We start from the raw sequence: 19,000 nt of genomic DNA, 5'->3' as shown, positions 1-19,000 counted from the left end.
TCCTGCATGCGTCCGACTGGAAACTCGATCCGCCACCGCAAGGTTCCGCCGCGACTTCCGCGCCCCCAGAGTTCCACACCACCACCACCCCCTCCCCCGGCTTCCGGTCGAGAATCCTGCAGGAGTAGCTATGGGTTTGGGGTTAGTGGACTGTCACTGCCACCTCTCCGCCTCGGACTTTGACAGCGTATGTGAGGACGACTTGGGGCTTGCGGGAGTCGGGAGGGCCGCGTCTTTTCCCGCAAGTTTTTCTCCCCCGAATCCTCAGGCCGTGCCTAGTCTATGGCGACCCTTTGAACCTGCGTCGTCGAACTGATTGTTCTTTCTCATCTTACATAGCGGTTAACTAGTTCTACGAAGCTTGAGTTTGTCTCCTACCACTCCTGAGATGTGCTGATCCGTCCCAGCCCTTAGCAGAGGTTCTAGTTCTGGCCCAGGAGAGGGACAAACAAGAATAATAACACGTGATGGGGCGAGTGTGTAAGGGTGGAAATAGGTTTTACGGGCTACGTTGGGGAAAATGGAGAGGAAAGAGAAGCAGGTGCCAATTTGTAGGAGGTGACGCTTATGGTGTGAGTGTCCGGTAGTGATGAACACCGGCAGGTTGTCGGCCCCCATACAATATAGAATTTGGCCTGTTTTAGTCAACCAACAGCTGGAAACTCTTCATAAAAGAGAATTTTCAAAAACTGGGGAGATTTTTTCCAGGAGATGGGAAGGATAGGTCAAGGTGAGTAAGATATTTGGATTGCTCAGTCTTAACCCTTAAGAGTTTAAAGACAAACCCATTCTAAAAAGAGAAGAGAGAATATCTGAAGACAAATTTGCTGCCAAGTGGCAAAAGGGTGGAGGAGAGATAGCTAGAACATTTAGGAAATGTCTCAGTTCACAGACAGAGCTGGTAGAAGCCAGTCAGGTGAGGATATCATGAGAATCAGCATAGATGTACTCAACATATTTTAGGAATAACACCAACAGTGCATGCAGGAGCCTTGGATGAGAACAGTAAGGGGAGGAAGAAATCAAGCATAATTCAGATTTTAGTTTGTGCTTGCCGTAAGGAAGATGGGGATGGCCTTTACTAAGATGAGGAAAGAGCAAGCTTTGGGATCAGAGTGGACAAGTGGGCAGATAGACACTCCACTAGGGATGTGTTGGTTAAGTCTGATCTCATCCAAGTAGAAAGACTACAGTCATTTCAAATGTAAGTCATGGGTCCCGGAGAGAGTAAAAACTCGGTACGTTGGAGATTCAGCATGATATCCAAAACCACAAGAAGGGAAGGTGTACATAGAGACCTTACATAGTGTGGTCGAGGGTGCTAGATAAATGAAGGAGAATGATGGGATCTCTTAAGTGCAGCGAGGACAGAGAGCTTGAAGTCACAGAAAGGACAGAGAATCAGTCACAGAGACTGGAGAGTTACCACCATAGAGCCTGGGAAAGCAAAGCGTGGGGGAAATGCCCAGAAACTGCCGAGGGGCAGCGTGAGGGAGGACAGGAACACTCTGTGTGCTTGGCAGCAGAGGTTTCTGTTTTGGTGCAGTGTCATGGATTGTGAGGGTAAGCAGGAGGTGAGTCACTTTGTTTCCTGACACCCTGTTCCCTGCTAATGATCCATCCGTTATGATGCCTCTGCTGCCCACATATGAGCAGTTAATTACTCGTGTAAAACAAGCATGGTTGCTTCTGTTTGTTGTAGGATCTGGATGATGTGTTGGAGAAAGCCAGGAAGGTAAGCTAGAACCCATGACTCTCCCTTTCGTTCCCCTCCTGTTTTCATTCGGCATACTGTTTCTAGGGACTGTGGGCAGACTCTGCTGTTTCCCTTGTCAGCAGTGTATTTACTCTCTCTGTGCCAGCCGCAGAGCTAAGTCTCCACTGAGCCTTAGATCACTTAAAGTCTCACCTTCTGAGACCTCCTTTATAGTCATGCCTTCTCCATTTGATAGGTGAGGGATCTAATGTCTAAAGGTTAGTAACAGGACAAAGGCGCATGCTAGTGAAACAATAGGGACATGTTAGTCTGATTTAAGAACATGTCCCTACAGCCACCATGCTTAGCAGCACTGGAGAATGGGGCAGTCTTTCACGTCTTAAAGTCACATTATTTTGGAGATCATGGATATATTACAAACATCTTCGGAAACATTTTTATTTGTTAGAAAAAGTTGTCAAGGGCTAGAGAGATGTCTCAGTGGAAAAAAGCACTTGCAAATCTGATGTTCCAAGCTTAATCCCTGGAACTGCAGTGGAAGGACAGAACTGACTCCAGAAAGGTGTCCTCTGATTTCCCCATGCTCACCATGGTGTGCACCCGTACCACATGCACACACACATGGAGAATAAGAAATAAAATTTAAAAATAAAAAGTATAGACTCTCAGAAGTATTTGTGGAATTACTTGTACACTGTCATGTGGGAGCTTAATTGGCTGCAGGCTTTGGGGTCACATGAGCCTAAGGATGTTGATTCCTTCCAAAATGCTGTTGCTGTCCAAAGAATTAAAGAAATGCCCACCTTTGGTCTGTGTAGGGTTTTTTTTTTTTAAGATTTATTTATTTATTTGTTTTTATGTATATGAATACCCTGTAGTTGTACCGATGGTTGTGAGCCACCATGTGGTTGCTGGGATTTGAACTCAGGACCTCTGTTTGCTCCAGTCGACTCCATTTGCTCTGGCTCAGCCCTGCTCACTTCAGCCTAAAGATTTTTACTTATTATTATATCTTGGTATACTGCACCAAAAGAGGGCATCTGATCTCTTTACAGATGGTTGTGAGCCACCATGTGGTTGCTGGGATTTGAACTCAGGACCTTCGGAAAAGCAGTCAGTGCTCTTAACTACTGAGCCACCTCTCCAGCCCTAGTCTGTGTAGGTTAATGGGGTGATGTTAATACTCAGTGAACATATGACCTGAAGTAATAAAAATCCAGTGGTAATCATTTTGATTGTATTACTAGAACCTGGGTAAAAAATAATAATAAAATGTATAGAAAAGTTTAATATTTCCTTTAATTTATACTAAATATACATATTGTCTGGTATTCTGCTCTTCTGTTTTGTTTTGTTTTGTTTTGTTTTAGGCTAATGTCAGGGCCCTTGTGGCAGTTGCTGAACATGCAGGAGAATTTGAAAAAATTATGCAGCTTTCAGAAAGGTTATTGTTGTTGTTCTTCTCCTTCTTCTTCTTCGTGTATATGCGTATGTGTGTGCTGTGGTGTATATGCGTGGTATATATTCACATCTGTATGCAGATGTGCATCCACATGTGGGCATGTGGACACCCAAGGTTGACACTAGGTATCTTCTTTGATGGTTCTCTTCTTTATTTATTGAGGTTCCTCACTAAAGCAAGAACACTCACAAAACCATTCATTTTGGCTAGTCTAGTTATCCTGGCTTGTTCTAGGGATCCCCCGCCCCTGCCCCTGCCCCTGCCCCTGCCCCTGCCCCTGCCCCTGCCCCCGCCCCTGCACTCCTGCTTCCGCAGTGCTGAGATTATGGGGAGCCAGCATGGTTGTGGACTGGGGAGCGGAACTCCAGTCCTTGAACTTTATCAGTTAAGCCACCACTCCAGCTTTGATGCTACTTTGAATTAACTTCATTAATTAAATGAGGTCGTGACCTCCTGACCTCAAGCAGCTCTCCCCTATTGGCCTTCTTAATGCTGAGACCAAAGCACAGACCCTACAGCTGCTCTAGTGAAGCTTTTAGAGACTTATGAAGAAAGTCATGTCCAATTCACACACTGTCAAAGAACTGTATGTTAAAAGAATGAGGAGAACCAGGCATGGTAGCACACACCTTTAATCGGCCTCTCAGGAGACAGAGGCAGGAGGACCCCTGTGAGTTTGAGACCAGTCTGTTCTAGAAATCGTTCGAAGCCAGCCTGGGCTACATGGTGAGACTTTCATCTCAAAGGAAATTAAAAAAAAAAAAAAAATGGAGGAGGAAAAACATCTCAGCCCTAAAGGCAGAGCATTTCCTTTTTGTTCTTTAGGGACACTGTGGTCTTCTGGACTAATACTGTTTTCTTAACTTTCTACGTTTGCAGGTATAATGGATTCATCCTGCCGTGTCTGGGAGTTCACCCAGTTCAAGAACTTTCACCAGAAAAACCAAGAAGTGTGACATTAAAGGTAAACATTCTATAGAATAAGAGGCCTAACTAGTGTAACTCACTCAGTCATCACCACACTGCTTTCTAAGTTTGGTCCTGGGATGTGGGGATGGGAGTACTGGGGGTTAGGCCTAGGGCCTCAGACACGCCCGGCAAACATACTGCCACTGAGCTGTAACCTCAGCCAAGGTTTTTATTCTGAGAGAGGGTCTCACTGAATCGTCCAAGCTGGCCTTGAACTCATGCTCAGGCAGGGCTTGAACTCATGATCCTCCTGTTTCCACCTCCCGAGTTTAGAATAGCAGCCTGTGCCACCAAACCCAGCTTCTGCTTTTTTTTTCTGAGTTAATAACCAGAAACAAAGAATCGGGGCCTTCGGTCAGCTCAAGCTTGCATGACGTAATGTGTAGTGGAATCACGGATTTACTTTCTCCGTATTTTTTAACCTTGTCATACTGCTTTGTCCACGGCCCCCTCCCCCAAGATGATGGAAGGGCTGGGCAGACGGAGCAGTTGACAGAACACTTGTGCAAATGCGAGGCTCTGAGTGTGATCCTAGACCGCAGGTAAGATAACCATGGGTGTTGGGCACACTTTTTATCTCAGTGCTGCGGAGGTGGTGAGGAGGTGGTGACAGGAGGGTCCTCGGTGCTGCGGAGGTGGTGACAGGAGGGTCCTCGGAGCGCACTGGCCAGTCAGCCTGTGAACCCCAGTCCCAGTGGGAGACTTTGTCTCAAAGTGAGACTGCCTGAACTAAAAAGCACAGAGAGAGATGGCCTCAGTAGACGAGTGCTTGCCTACCGTGTATCAGGCCCTAGGTTCGATCCCCAGCTAAGAAATTAAAAGGCCAGAGGCCAGAAAGATGACTCAGTGGTTAAGAATTCATATGGCTTTTGCAGAGGACTCAAGTTAGGTTCCTACCACTCTCCACCTATAACTCTACCTCCAGGAGACCCAGTGCCTCTGAGGACACCTGCACGCACACAATTTAAAATAATAAAAGCAAGTTTTAAAAATGTATGAAGTCAGCTGGGCAGTGGTGGTGCACGCCTTTAATCCCAGCACTTGGGAGGCAGAGGCAGGCGGATTTCTGAGTTCAAGGCCAGCCTGGTCTACAGAGTGAGTTCCAGGACAGCCAGAGCTACACAGAGAAACCCTGTCTTGAAAAACCAAAAAACAAAAAAACAAAAAACAAAAAACAAAAAAAACATATGAAGTGTATTTGTATGCATTAAATAAGTAATGTGAGTCAGGTTATAGTCTCAGTCTCTGTTTATCACCTGACTTGGCAGAAACCTTCTAGTTCTCTCATTAGATGTTTGAATGCCACTCCATGAGTTTAGTTTATTCTCTCATAACTAGAACACACTCTGGGAGGTGCAAGTTTCTTCATCCTTAGCTTTCAGCCCCTTTCTGACTCAGACTTTGTAAGCCAGCTGTTGCTCCCTCTTCTGGGTCCTTGGTCCCAGGTCCAGAGTGTCTGGGTGTCCACTCAAGGAAGAGGCGTTGCCTGACAGCTTCCCCAGCTGTGCCAGACAGCTTCTCCACTAGGGCGTCCACACCTCCAGGTCTCGGACAGTGTGAAGTCTCCATAAGTCTGCTGTATCTCTCTAGGGCCTTACGTCATATCCCCCTCAGCCCTGCCTCCCTCTCTCTGTAAACATAAATCTCTTCCTCCTCTGTCATCTGCCTCCCTCCTTTCTGTAGTTCTCTCTTATTCTGATTTTCTTCGGTAGAAGAACTTTACAGTTTATGTATTCTAAAAACAATCCACCAAATGGTTTAAAATGTTCCACAGGGAGCTGAAGAGATGGCTCAGTGGTTAGCACATACCACCGTTGTGGAGGTCGAAGGTTGGACTCCCAACATCCACATCAGAGTGACAGCCACCTGAGAGACCTAGTTCTGCTGCCTTCTGATCTCCTCAGGCTTCTGCACACGCATGGCACAGGGAACTCACTGAAGCACATATATCATGTACAATAAACAATTTTTGTTTTGTTTTGGAGACAGTTTCTCTGTGTGTAGCCCTGGCTGTCCTGAAACTCACTCTGTAAATCAGGCTGGCCTTGAGCTCACAAAGATCTGCCTGCCTCTGCTTTCTGAGTACTGGGATTAAAGGCCACCACTGCCCAGCTAACAATAAACAAATCTTTAAAATATTATCTACAAACAATTTCTAAATTTTGACTTCACCTTAGAAAGGCACCACAGGCCAAATTCTCTTAAGTGCATATGGTAACATCACTGAAATTGGCAGCCCACCACTACAGCAGTTCCTAAACAAGCTCAGATGTGAAATGCATTGTGTCTTAGTCAGAGTTTTTATTCCTGCACAAACATCATGACCAAGAAGCAAGTTGGGGAGGAAAGGGTTTATTCACCTTACACTTCCACACTGCTGTTCATCACTAAAGGAAGTCAGGACTGGAACTCAAGCAGGTCAGAAAGCAGGAGCTGATGCAGAGGCCATGGAGGGATGTTCCTTACTGGCTTGCTTCCCCTGGCTTGCTCAGCCTGCTCTCTTATAGAACCCAAGACCAGGGATGGCACCACCCACAAGGGGCCCTCCCCCCTTGATCACTAATTGAGAAAATGCCCCACAGCTTCTCATGGAGGCACTTCCCCAACTGAAGCTCCTTTCTCTGTGAAAACTCCATCCAGCCTGTGTCAGGTTGACACACAGAACCAGCCAGCACACATTGTTTCTATTGTTGAACTCTTATTAAGATCAACCAAGCAGGATCATGAAGACAAATCAAGGCAGAGAGAGCAAAGGGGAAATGGGTCTGCTGCCATTATAAACTGACAAGCCACTGCCTAGGAGGAGATGGGCGCTGTGCCTGACAGCCATGGGATTCCATGTCAGACCTGTGAGCACATGTCTCCTCCCAAGCAGAGGGGCGTGCGTAAGTCGGTGTTCCTGCTCAGGTTTCTAGTTAGAGCTGCCGGTGTGATGGAGGTGATAATTCCTGTGGGCAGGTTGGGTGAAGAGGTTCAGGTGTGTGAGGTGCCAGTATGGCAGAGGGCCTGGCCCATGCCGGCTGAGGAGCCAGTTTCCTACGCTGGGCATTTACAAATTATGTTTCATTCTTGCAGGATTTGGATGCAGCCTTGCCGATTATTGAAAAGTACAAGGATCGGTTGTTGGCGATCGGAGAGGTAAGCCCATTTGATGGTCACCTGAAGTCTAATTCAGCCCTCCGTGGGATATATGTGATAATCCTTAGTCCATCACTAGTGACTCTAATGGACCTGGATAGTTATATTCACCTCTGTGTTCAGCCTGCTAGTAACTTGATACTTCTGTGGTAAGCAAGACCTGTTGGGAATGGAGCAATAGAAAACCTTACTCTCGGCTTGTCTTAATGGTGACGTAATGCACTTTGTCTTTACAACAATGGTGTAATAATATTTCTAAAAACGCTGCTTTTGCTTAAGTGTGGCCATTGCTCTGGGAAGCTAAGACGGCCTGTAGAGGGAGGCTGTGAAATGGTGCAACAGAAAGCACCTGCTGCCAAGCCTGGTCCACACAGCAGAGAGAGAGGCGACTCCAGAAAGCTGTCTTCTGACCTGCATGTGTGCATGTGCCTCTGTGTGACCCTCCACCCAATAAATGTAATTTTTACAATTGAAAAAAACCCCAACTTCATAGGTAACATAAAGGCATACTTTAGTCTTGAGTGTGTGATTAAAGACCTTGTCACTTAAATTATTAATAATGCTAGGGAATTTTTATCACAGTATAAAGAGTACCTCTTCCTATTAAATGTAAAAGATAAGAAGATGCATTGCATAGAGGCCATGCCCAGGTAGCCGCAGTGGGAATGGTCTGCTGTAATCTGTGCTGCTCACTACGCAGTGAGCCCGGGCTGCCTGACTTCTGAATCGTGCAAGGCTGCTGCCCCAAGCTCAGATGTATGGCTTATGCGGTGAGTTAATGTTTTAGGGCCCCACGAGAGGACTGTAAGACAATTTAGAAGTCGGGGTACTTCAGTTGTATTACTGTGTTAGTTGTATCTACTTGCCTGGTGCTCTGTGTGGCTGCTGTGTAGCAATGTCTGAGTTCGATGTGCCCACTCACGGTCTCCCTGGGCACATCTCATCCCACGTGGACACGTGATTCTCCTTTGTCTTCCTGTTGCAGGTGGGGCTAGACTTCTCCCCCAGATACGCAGGCACTCATGAGGAGAAGGAAGAACAGAGACAAGTCCTGATCAGACAAGTCCAACTGGCCAAAAGACTAAATGTGCCTCTGTGAGTAAACTGCCTTTCTACTCACAACTACAGAGCAAACTCCCTAACTCGGTCCTCCTGAATGAGTTCTATATCTCTTTTCCTCTCAGTTATGTTTTGAAATTCATTCTTTCCATGTGTGAGTGTTTGCCTGAGCGTGTGTCAGTGGACCATGTTTGTGCAGTGCCTGTGGAAGCTGAGAGAGGGTGTGGTACCCCCTGGAACTGCAGTTAGATTTGTTAACCAGCTGCTGCCATGCGGGTGCTGGGGACGAACCTGACCCTTGGTGGCAAGAGTAGCTGATTCATCTCTCTGACCTCGTGAGCTATGTTAATACAACAAAACAGAGTTTTTCTATTTAAAATTCTTCAAAGGAATTCTGTTGTTGTTAAACAGAAATGTGCACTCGCGCTCAGCCGGAAGACCCACCATCAGCCTCTTACGAGAACAAGGTACTGACATCCCTAACATACAAGCGCCACAGTTCCAGTGGAGGGTCTGCGGAGTAAGAGTGCCCCTCTGATCCCTGAAACACAAGCACTGCATGGGGAGCGCAGGACAGCCCGCCGGGATGAGCTGTGTGCCAGGCTGGCCCTTACAAGGTTGTTTGTGCAATTATGTGTGCCTGGCTTGACTAGAGCAAAGGAAAACTTGAGGCTTCAGTTTCTGTTTCTCTTTTAGGATTTATTTATTCATTTTAATTTTGTGTGTTTGAGTGTTTTGCCTGCATATATGCAAGTTCACTGCATCTGTGCCAGGTGTCCGCAGAGGCCCAAAGAGGGCATCAGATCCCCTGGAACTAGAGTTATAGAGAGCTGTGAGCTGCCATGTGGGTGCTGGGAACTGAACCAGGCCCTCTGCAAAAGCAGCCAGTACCTTTAACCACACAGCTGTCTTGTCACAGCCCCTGGCTCCCACAGGGGAAAATAAGGGGAGAAGGACTCCTTGCTCGTGGGCAGCTTGTTCTCTGTCTGCTGCTTTGAGGGCCAGATCATAGAGGGCCTTGCCCACAGACCTGATGACCAGAGTTCAATTCTCAGATCTCATAAGGAGCGAGAGAGAACCAAGTCTCTGGGGAGGTGTCCCATGACCTCTGCCATGGCACGTGATTCTTGTACAAACACATGTATATCATGAGTTAATATATGAAAATAATAAGCCGGGCAGTGGTGGTGCACGCCTTTAATCCCAGCACTTGGGAGGCAGAGGCAGGCAGATTTCTGACTTCGAGGCCTGGTCTACAGAGTGAGTTCCGGGATAGCCAGGGCTACACAGAGAAACCCTATCTCGAAAAAAAACAAATCCAAAAAAAAAAAAAAAAAAAAAACCCAAAGAAAAACAAAAACAAAAACAAAAAAACCAAAAAAGAAAATAATAAATAGCAAAGCAAACATTCCTGTGGCCACTGTGTGTAAGGAGTTTACCTGTTCTCACTTTCCTAACCTGAGCACAGTTCTTTTCCAAAGGTTAAAGTGCCATCCTCAATAAGAAATACACCTTATTTTCAGACTCCTATATGCATTAAAAAGTCCTATCAGATGTATAAGAAGCAGTATATGCACAGGTGTGTTTACTCTACAGTTGTGTGTATACAAAAACACACATTGGTTGGTTGTGGCCTACTAAATCAATTTTACAACAAATTTATGATCATAATGTCCATATGACTTGAAACGCAGATGATGGAGTAATGGTATGGCAGTGGGGGATTTGTCAGCGCTGAGCCCCCTGGAGCCACTCACTGAACACATGATTTATGCAGGCTGGATAACTACCCTGTAAGGGCTGGAGTTGATGTGAAAGATGTCCCTTACTGATAGAGGGATGGCCCAGTATGAGGAAGGGCCTGGGTTTGGTCCTCAGCCATACACACACACACACACACACACACCCCACATACCACACACACATCCCACATACCACACACACACACACACACACACATCCCACATACCACACACACACACACACACACACACACATCCCACATACCACACACACATCCCACATACCACACACACATCCCACATCCCACATCCCACACACACATCCCACATCCCACACACACACACACACATCCCACATACCACACACACATCCCACATCCCACATCCCACATCCCACACACACACACACACACACATCCCACATACCACGCACACATACCACACACACACACACAGAGAGAGAGAGAGAGAGAGAGAGAGAGAGATTAAGTAAGGGTTGGTTTTTTGAGCCTTGGCATGTTTAATTTGTGAGTCTTTTTTTTTTCCTACTAGCATTTCTTTTAGGAAAATTGAAAGGTTTGCCTGAAACCCTTCTCTTAGGAATGATAATTTGACAGCTCACAGACATAGAAAAGACCTAGTGGTATAGATACTTTAGATGATTGCTTTTAAAATTGCATTTCAATGTTATTCAACTACTTTATTATTAACTTATTTTTCTCCTGTCTGAACATTATCTGTTTATTGAAACTTTAGAAGCAATGGAATATGATCCTTGCATCATGATAAATATTTACTTAAAATTGAGATCTCTGTTTAATATGATAAATGGGAAGCTCTTTGTTAGGAGACAGCCTGGAACTGTGATTTGTGCTTGGTTTGAGAGGTGCGGAGAAGGTTCTGCTGCATGCATTTGACGGTCGGCCATCTGCAGCCATGGAAGGAGTAAGGGCCGGTTACTACTTCTCGATCCCCCCATCCATCATACGAAGTAGACAGGTAAAGTCTTTGATTAAAACTTACCTGACACTTTGTAAGATGCGATTAACCTAAGCTTTGTGACAAACTTGGGATACTATTCTGGTTATATTTCAAAAGTTAGTCTTGTCTCCACTCAAACATTTTAAAAACGTAAAAAGGAACCTGCTAGAGACTTGAGAGGTAGCTCAGTAGAGAGTACTGATCATGCTGGTCGAGGTGGCTCACACAGAGCACAGTGTAAGGGTGTGTAAGTGCTCACACAGAGCACAGTGTTAAGGGTGTGTAAGTGCTCACACAGAGCACAGTGTAAGGGTGTGTAAGTGCTCACACAGAGCACAGTGTTAAGGGTGTGTAAGTGCTCACACAGAGCACAGTGTAAGGGTGTGTAAGGGCAGACACAATTCAGTGGTATAAACAAGAGCCTGGCTGCAAAGCCTGACTGGGAAGCAGATACTTCTCTAAAGAAAACAGCACAAAAGACAAGTTCATACCTGAATAGAAGTTCAGAGTCATTCCCTCAGGAAGATGCAGAGCAACAGTATTCCACACTACCCACTATTACTGCTGCCCACTAACTCCACCCTAGTAACATGTCCCTAAAGGGGAAAAATACTCATAAGCCTAAATGTGGATGCTCTCGGCCATTGTGCATGATAGTCACAGAGCAGAGACAAGCTAGCCGTGGGTCTACTGATGATTGTCAGATAGACAAAATATGATATAGCCACAGTGAAGTATTACTCAGCCATAAAGAGGAACTTGTTACTTAAGCCATGTCAGAACATGACTGAACCTTGAAAACATTAGGAGACGGCAGCCAGACACAAAGGATCACATGTTGTAAGATTTTGTTTAAACGACATGTGCAGACTAGCCAAACCTATGGAGACAGAAAGTTGGTTAGTGTTTGCTCGTGACTGGAGATGTGGATGGGGCTGGGGAGGGGTGGATGCACAGTGACTGGTGAGGGAGAGGAGGGATAGAGTGTGGTGGAGGTACACATGTCATGTCTGTATGTATGTATATTCACACACATGCTGATGCATTGGAGTGTCAGGAGAGAAGTCTCACACGTTAGGCAGTTCCCCTTAGCCTGACCTGGATAGATTTACATAGTGGCTGTTACAGCATATGAATTATAGTTCAAAATCATTAAAGGGCAACCAACCTCTGCTAATGTCCTGTGTCTGGTCACTTTCATGACACTTGTTTTCTGTCCTCTGTGAGATGAGGATGTGGGTCACAACCAGTGGCGCCTTCACTTCTGTGAGACAGTCTATCGATTGTAAAGCCCTAATGCCGGTGCAGAGCTAGAATGAGGTCCGGCCGGGGAATGCTGCATCTCTGGGAGCCGGACCTCATTTTAGTTGATTTCTTGTGGGGCATTTCTTACATTTACTTGATTGCGTTTGGATCCCTAAAAGCTTTGGATAATTTTTACAATTTTAGGCAATATTCCTACTTTGAAGTGGTCATGTGGCCGTCAGAACTGGACTGGTAAGGGCGTGGGAGCTGTCCACTGAGCTCCGGTGTTGGTGTCCCGCAGGACGAGACTCATCCATGTGGAAGTTAATGCCGTCCACTTCCGCCTGTTTAAATGTCCTCTCTCTTTTCTCTAAGAAGCAGAAGCTTGTGAAACAGCTGCCTCTGAGTTCTATCTGCTTAGAAACAGATTCACCTGCGCTAGGACCAGAAAAACTGGTAAGTGATCTCTGTGCTACTGGGGCTTAGCGGGGACTGGCTGCAGTACTAATGCTAAATTGAGGCCATGAGCCCAGAGGATCTTTCCTAAAGACTGCTGAGCCTCAGAAATGTCATGTGACTGGGAACATGCTTCCATTTCTGTAATAATAACTGTCATAACACACGCCTGGAATGATTAAGACCCCCGTCAAGTCCTTTTGACTTTGATTGCCTGACTTTGGGAAAGCCACTGAGTTTCTCTAAAACTATATCTGTTTATTTAACCATTCATTCATTATTGAAACTGGGTCTTTCGTATCCAGGCTGGCCTCAGACTCACAGAGATCTACCTGCCTCTGCCTCCTGAGCACTAGGATTAAAGGTGTGGAACACCACACCCAGCTTCATTAGCTTCTTAGGATATCATCTTTCCTATGAACAGGGTACTACTGTCTTCTCATAAACCATGTGAGGCTGACGAGGCATTCCAGGAAGGGAGTAAAGCCTTCTCTACGATTCCTTACTAGGACTAAAGACTCATGTCCTTCTAGACCACCGTGTCCATATCTACACACACATCTCCCTAGGATAGGATCCACTTAACCCCATCTTTCTGACCTTCTTTCACTAGTATATATTAATAAATGTGCTGTTTCTCAAAGTATTTTATGTACATTGGTGCTTTGTTTGCATGTATATTTCTGTGAGGGAGTCGAATCCTCTGGAACTAGAGTGATAGACAGTTGTGTGCTGCCATGTGGGTGCTGGGAATTGAACCTCGGTCTTCTGGAAGAGCAGCTAGTGCTCTTAACCACTGAGCCATCTCTCCAGTCCACAAAGTGTTTAATAACATGGCCAACAGTCAGGCATTCAGGGCACACACATACATACAGGAAAAACATACACATAAAATAATTTTAAAAACTTGTCATAAATGTACATATGTTCCCATACGTGTGTGTGTGTGTGTGTGTGTGTGTGTGTGTGTGTGTGTGTGTGTATGTTTGAGACGGGTTTCATGTAGCCAGACTGACATCTAACTCAGAATGTAGCCAGGTTTGACCTTAAGCTCCTGATCCTCCTGCTTCTGCCTCCTGGGTCCTGGGAGCTCAGGTGTGTGCCACCATGCTCAGCCAGCCTGTGTTTAAACCACTGTGATGAACAGCCTTGAAAGTGAGTCTTTGACACAACTTTGTGTTTTGTTAGCTTGTATTATCAAGGGTTTTTTTTTTTTTTTGCCTTAATAACCTTATTCCTCTTATTATCCCAAGTAGCCACTTATTAATAATTACAGAAATGTTTTCATTAAGTCTAAGTGCCATTGATTGCAGAAATATTGTTTTTTGTTTTATTAATCATTAAGAAACACAACTGAGGGAGGCTGGAGAGATGGCTCAGCAGTTAAGAGCACTGACTGCTCTTCCAGAGGCTCTGAGTTCAATCTCAGCAACCACATGATGGCTCACAACCAACTGTAATGGGATCCAGTGCCCTCTTCTCATGTGTCTGAAGAGACAGTGTACACTCACACAAAATAAATTAAAAAAAAAAGAAAGGAAGAAAGAAAGACAGACAGACAACTGAGGATCTAGAGAAATGATGGCTCAGTGGTTAAGAGCACTGGCTGCTCTTCCAGAGGACCTGGCTTTGATTCCAGCACCCACAGCTGTCTGTAACTCCAGTATCCCACACCCTCACACAGACATACATGCAGGCAAAACACCAAGTACATAAGGTTTTTTTTAAAAAGGAAAAAAGAAAGGACACTGAGTGTAAGCAGAATGTTTATTTCACAGGGATGAAAATAGGAGGGGTTTGCCTTAAGGTCAGCAAGCTGGCAGAACCTAACGGAGCAGTCTTTCCAGTCCTTAGGGCATTCGAAACCACACTGGGCAGGTAGCCTTTGAGGTGAGGGGCCAAGTAGAGTGCAGTGACCTTTCCCAGCACTCATGCAACAAACCCCTCAGGCCATCCGCTCTTCCTGGCTCCAGTTGGCAGGCTACTTCACATGCTGGGTGCTTAGGACTCCGGCTGCAAATGCCTCCCAGATCTTCCTGGAACAGCATAGACTTGGAATCACCCACATCTGCCAAGTCCATCCCCCCATTTCAAAAAGCATTAATAAAGGAAGGTCAGCAGCTTCACAGAGTGGGAAAGGAGCTCATCAGGCGTTTTACCAGCTTATTCTTGTGTGTGTGTGTGTGTGTGTGTGTGTGTGTGTGTGTATGCATGTCTTAGCTACAGTCTTCAAGGATCTACACACTGAGTGCCAAGCTCTGTTCTCTTTCAGACACGGAATGAACCCTGCAACATTTCCATCGCAGCAGAGTTCATTGCCCAGGTGAAAGGGATCTCAGTGGAAGAAGTCCGAGAAGTGACGACGCAGAATGCATTCAGGCTGTTTCCTAAGCTTCAGAACCTGCTCCAGAAATAGCTTCAGAATCACCCCTGCAAGCCAAGTCAGCCCAGGGCAGCACTGGGCAAATGGGTTCACTTTAGTGCTCCCAGAGGAAGAAGCCATCTTATACGGCCAGCAGTCACAGTTTTACAGAAATGTTTCTCTTAAAAACAAACGGGGCTGGAGAGATGGCTCAGCCAGTAAGAGCACTCAGTTACTGCTCTTCCGGAGGACTCACGTTCAGATCCCAGCAGCCATGGGTGGCTCACAGCTCCAGAAGACTCAGCACTGGCCTTCTCTGGCACTAGCACACATGTGGTATATCTCTATACAGACACACTTAACATAAATAAAAATAATGATTTCTAAAAACGCAAAAAAAAAAAAAAAAAAAAAAAAAAGAATGGTTTGGCTTGGATACAGAAACCCTGGGTTCTGACTATAAACATGTGCTACTTTCAATAGCTGAGTCCTGGAGTAGACTGGAGAAAGACACAGTGGCTTCCAGAGTATTCGCCTACTTGAGGGAAGAAAGATACCACCCCGACCTCCCACCCCCTGCCCCGCTTTCCCCCATGTAATTAGCTTGTAGAAGATGCTCCACGGGGTTTTGTCTCAAGTGTTTACTAATTAGTGTGTGAGTGGCAGATATGCTTCCTATCTGGTGGTCAGTGGGCCTCTATGGGCTATAATGTCCTTGGCCAGAAGAAATAGCAGTTGTGAGAATACTGAGATATCTCCTACCCCCGCCCCTTAAGGAGACAAACCTCACTATGCTGCTTAGGCTAGCCCCAAACTCCCAGGCTCAGTAATGCTCGCTCAGCCTCCTAAGCAGCCACTGCTGCAGCCTCCTGCCACAACAGTACCTGGCTAGTAAAGGCATACCGTTGAGGAACAGGGCAGGCCTCTGTGACTGCCTGATGAGATGTTTGGCTGGTTTCATGGATGGAGGCCTTGACAGGAGAAGAGAGACTGGCCCTGCTTGTCCACATGTTTGTTAATTGATTCCTGAAATTAAGAAGCCCAGGATCTTAAGTTTAAGCACAGCCTTTTCTGCCCCAGATAGGAGGCTTGACAGGGGCGATTGAGATACCGCACTAGCCCTGGCATCCTGGCAAGAGTGGAGGTATTTTTAGGAATAATGCTAGAGTCGGTCCGCTGCTCTGGTCATGGTACCTACAGCAGCTCTTCCCCCCTCACAGGCACTGACAGACATCCTGCAGAGAACACAGTGCATCTCTCACCAGCAGACTAGATCTCATCTGGGGAAGTGAGTTACATCTCAGGGGTCTTGGTAACCTGCTCCCACCCTTCCCTGACTCTGCCTGGGAATCAGTCTGGCAGCTGGCTTGCACTGTGAAACCTCTACTGTCCCCAGAAAGGTGTAAGAAAAGACTCCCACTTCTGCGATAAAAGTCCTGATTCCCCTCTTCAGAGTCCCTGCCATGTTATCTAAACTTCCCTCAGAACCCCCACCATGCTGTTTTCTATCCGTGGCATTAATATTCCAATAATCTGTGTCCTCTTGAATCTACATCCCAAGACCCTTTATTGTTCTGAAGAGACACCTGCGCCCCTCCTGTTGGCTATCAGATTATTAAATCACTGGGCCTCAGAAGTTGAGATCTCCTTCATAGAAAAGAAAGGCTTTAGTCTGGCACCAGCTAGAGAAGAAACTTGTCTCCCAAGAAGAGAATACACAGCTCTAGCAACCTACCTTACAGGACAGCAGAGTCTAAACAGTGATGGGTAAGAACACTTCTTGAGCAGGTCTACTTAGTTACACATACATTCCTCCTCAGTTTAAATCTAAAAGTCATGTAAGTGTCATAGTGATGGGCTTGCCTTCTTTCCAATATGGCCACAGTAACTGGTTATTTTTTTCTTTCCTGCCCTTCACCCCCACCCCAGTAAACCTGTCTGACCTGGAATGCACCAATCTGGCCCTGAACTAGCAAGCATGCCTCCGCCTCTGCTTGCTGAGTGCTGAGGTAAAAGGCACCCCAACACTCCAGCCTGCTGACAATGTCTGAGGTCCAGACTGTTCTCCATTGCCTGCCTCATGCTCATGGGGGAGGAAGCACCTACAGAGGGGGACATAATATGAAATTTTTTTCCAGCAAACTCCAAAGAGATGTGGCAGATCCACTGGTCTCGGATCTCATCTGGGGAAGTGAGTTACATCTCAGGGGTCTTGGTAGCCTGGTCTCGGCTCCTACATGGAATCTCTTTCTCACGCAGCCCATTCATGCCGAATCACAGCCCAGCCCTTGCCTCAACCCAAGCCCCTCTCATTCAGAGGCCCACTTAGATGGTCAAGGTCTGCTGCTTTTGATCGGCCTTTAACTCTGACACCCCATCTCTCCTGCCACACTGCAGTGCTGAGGAAGGTCATGGATATCTGTAGGAGCTTAGGGAGGAAGTGTCAGTCGTCTATGGCTACAAAGGCAGTGCTGCCACACTAATGTCCTCTCCAGAGGACCAGGGAGGCAATAGGAATCCTGTGTGCACATGAGTGCACACTACAGAAAGCCAGGGCAGAAAAGTGCTACCACATGCCATCTCCGGGAAGATGAGAGGCCCCATGCCTGCTGTTTCAGGAAGGGTCAGAGTCCAGAGACAATCGTACTTCTGAGTTCTTGCTTAGCTCGAGCCTGCTCTAGGGTATACAGGGCAAAGTAGAAATGTCTAGTGGGCAGGGCTGCAGGAAGGTATGGAGGAGGTGGCATTTAGCTCACAGGCAGGGAAAGAAGTTCAGAGAACTGCACCCAGTTGTACGAAGGCAGGGGTGCTCCTGCAGGATGGCGTCAGGAAAAGGAGGTTGGGGGGTAATCTCTGTGTGTGACATGGCTCTCAGTGCTCTGTGTTCATTCCTAAATCATACTGAGCCGTGGCATCTCTAACTGGGCCACTTAGGATATAAACTATGAATCCAGTCGCTTGTTTCTGTCCAGCCAAGGGAACAGAGGCTCTGTTAGCCTTGGGGCCAGGTGAGCACCTCAGAAGACAGGAGATAAGAGCTCCTTCTGGAGCAGAGGTCGGCCTGGTTACATCACAGAATAATGATAATATCTCTAACAGGCAAAGTCTGGGCCGATTATGCTCAGCAGAGATCCTCCACTGGGTAGCCCAAGCCAGTGCGCATCTACCTGACAGCTTCGCCTAGCTCTGAAGGTCCTGAGACAATGGGCTCCAGGGCAAGAGAGTAAGTTCCCTGCAGCCAGAACCTAAGATCTTTGGCTGTGAACCAAGAGTCTCATCTCTCCAGTCAATGCCCATGGTCATGAAAGGAGCAAGCAGCTCTTCAAGGTTCTCTAAGCTAATTATCTACTGTTGGGAAGTGAAAACTTAGTTCTAGTCTTTTATTACATGCCCCCAGCCCTTTTAGGGACAAGGTATTGAGACCGAGCCCAGCCTGGCGGGGAATTCACTGTCCCTAAGCACTGGGCTCACGAGTGTTCACCATGACACAAGGCCAGTTTCTTTTATAGCTAATCTTTCTGAATAATTCACAGACATTGAAGACTGATGGAAGAGAATTTATTGTGTGTCTCTGGAGATGTACTTTATCCAAATATGGCATTATCTGAAAGATAAAAAATACATTTATTGGTCTGGTGAGATGGCTCAGCTGTTAAAGGCTAGGCTCATAATCAAAACATCAGAAAGAAATGCATTTCAATAATCCAATCTATTGCAGTTTCTAGAATAACATGAAGGGCACACAAAGGGTCATTCTTCTTTCAATTGTCCTTTCTTGTGCTAGGATTAACTATATATAACTAACTGCATATTTAAGACATAATTCTGTCTGAAATATATATAGAGAGAAAGGGGGGAAGACAGACAGA

The 19,000-nt window shown here is 46.2% G+C and overlaps 1 protein-coding gene across 5 annotated transcripts; it reads left to right on the top strand.

Moving 5' to 3' along the window:
- The first annotated feature begins 46 nt into the window (after positions 1–46).
- Tatdn3 (TatD DNase domain containing 3) lies at positions 47–15,538 on the top strand. 5 transcript variants are annotated; one of them, XM_052199966.1, is made up of 10 exons: positions 49–187; positions 1,703–1,735; positions 3,088–3,161; positions 4,059–4,143; positions 7,224–7,286; positions 8,272–8,381; positions 8,757–8,812; positions 10,974–11,086; positions 12,695–12,769; positions 15,042–15,538. In XM_052199966.1, exons 1-10 carry the CDS (start codon positions 131–133, stop codon positions 15,183–15,185), a joined length of 810 nt encoding a protein of 269 aa, XP_052055926.1. In that variant the 5' UTR covers positions 49–130; the 3' UTR covers positions 15,186–15,538. The 5 variants fall into 5 exon arrangements, with proteins under 5 accessions (XP_052055928.1, XP_052055926.1, XP_052055929.1 ...); XM_052199969.1 differs by having other exon boundaries at positions 50–187; positions 12,689–12,769; XM_052199965.1 differs by having other exon boundaries at positions 51–187; positions 12,692–12,769.
- Positions 15,539–19,000: the final 3,462 nt, after the last annotated feature.

Source organism: Apodemus sylvaticus, chromosome 12 (genome assembly GCF_947179515.1).
Source record: "Apodemus sylvaticus chromosome 12, mApoSyl1.1, whole genome shotgun sequence".
NCBI lineage: Eukaryota > Metazoa > Chordata > Mammalia > Rodentia > Muridae > Apodemus > Apodemus sylvaticus.
This window is presented reverse-complemented; position numbering and strand designations above follow the sequence as displayed.

Excerpts from the sequence above, each read along its gene's own strand:
- Tatdn3 (XM_052199969.1), top strand. The coding sequence starts at position 131 with ATGGGTTTGGGGTTAGTGGACTGTCACTGCCACCTCTCCGCCTCGGAC. Across the intron at positions 188-1,702 it reads CCGCCTCGGACTTTGACAGC|GATCTGGATGATGTGTTGGA; the intron begins GTATGTGAGGAC and ends TGTTTGTTGTAG. Across the intron at positions 1,736-3,087 it reads TGTTGGAGAAAGCCAGGAAG|GCTAATGTCAGGGCCCTTGT; the intron begins GTAAGCTAGAAC and ends GTTTTGTTTTAG.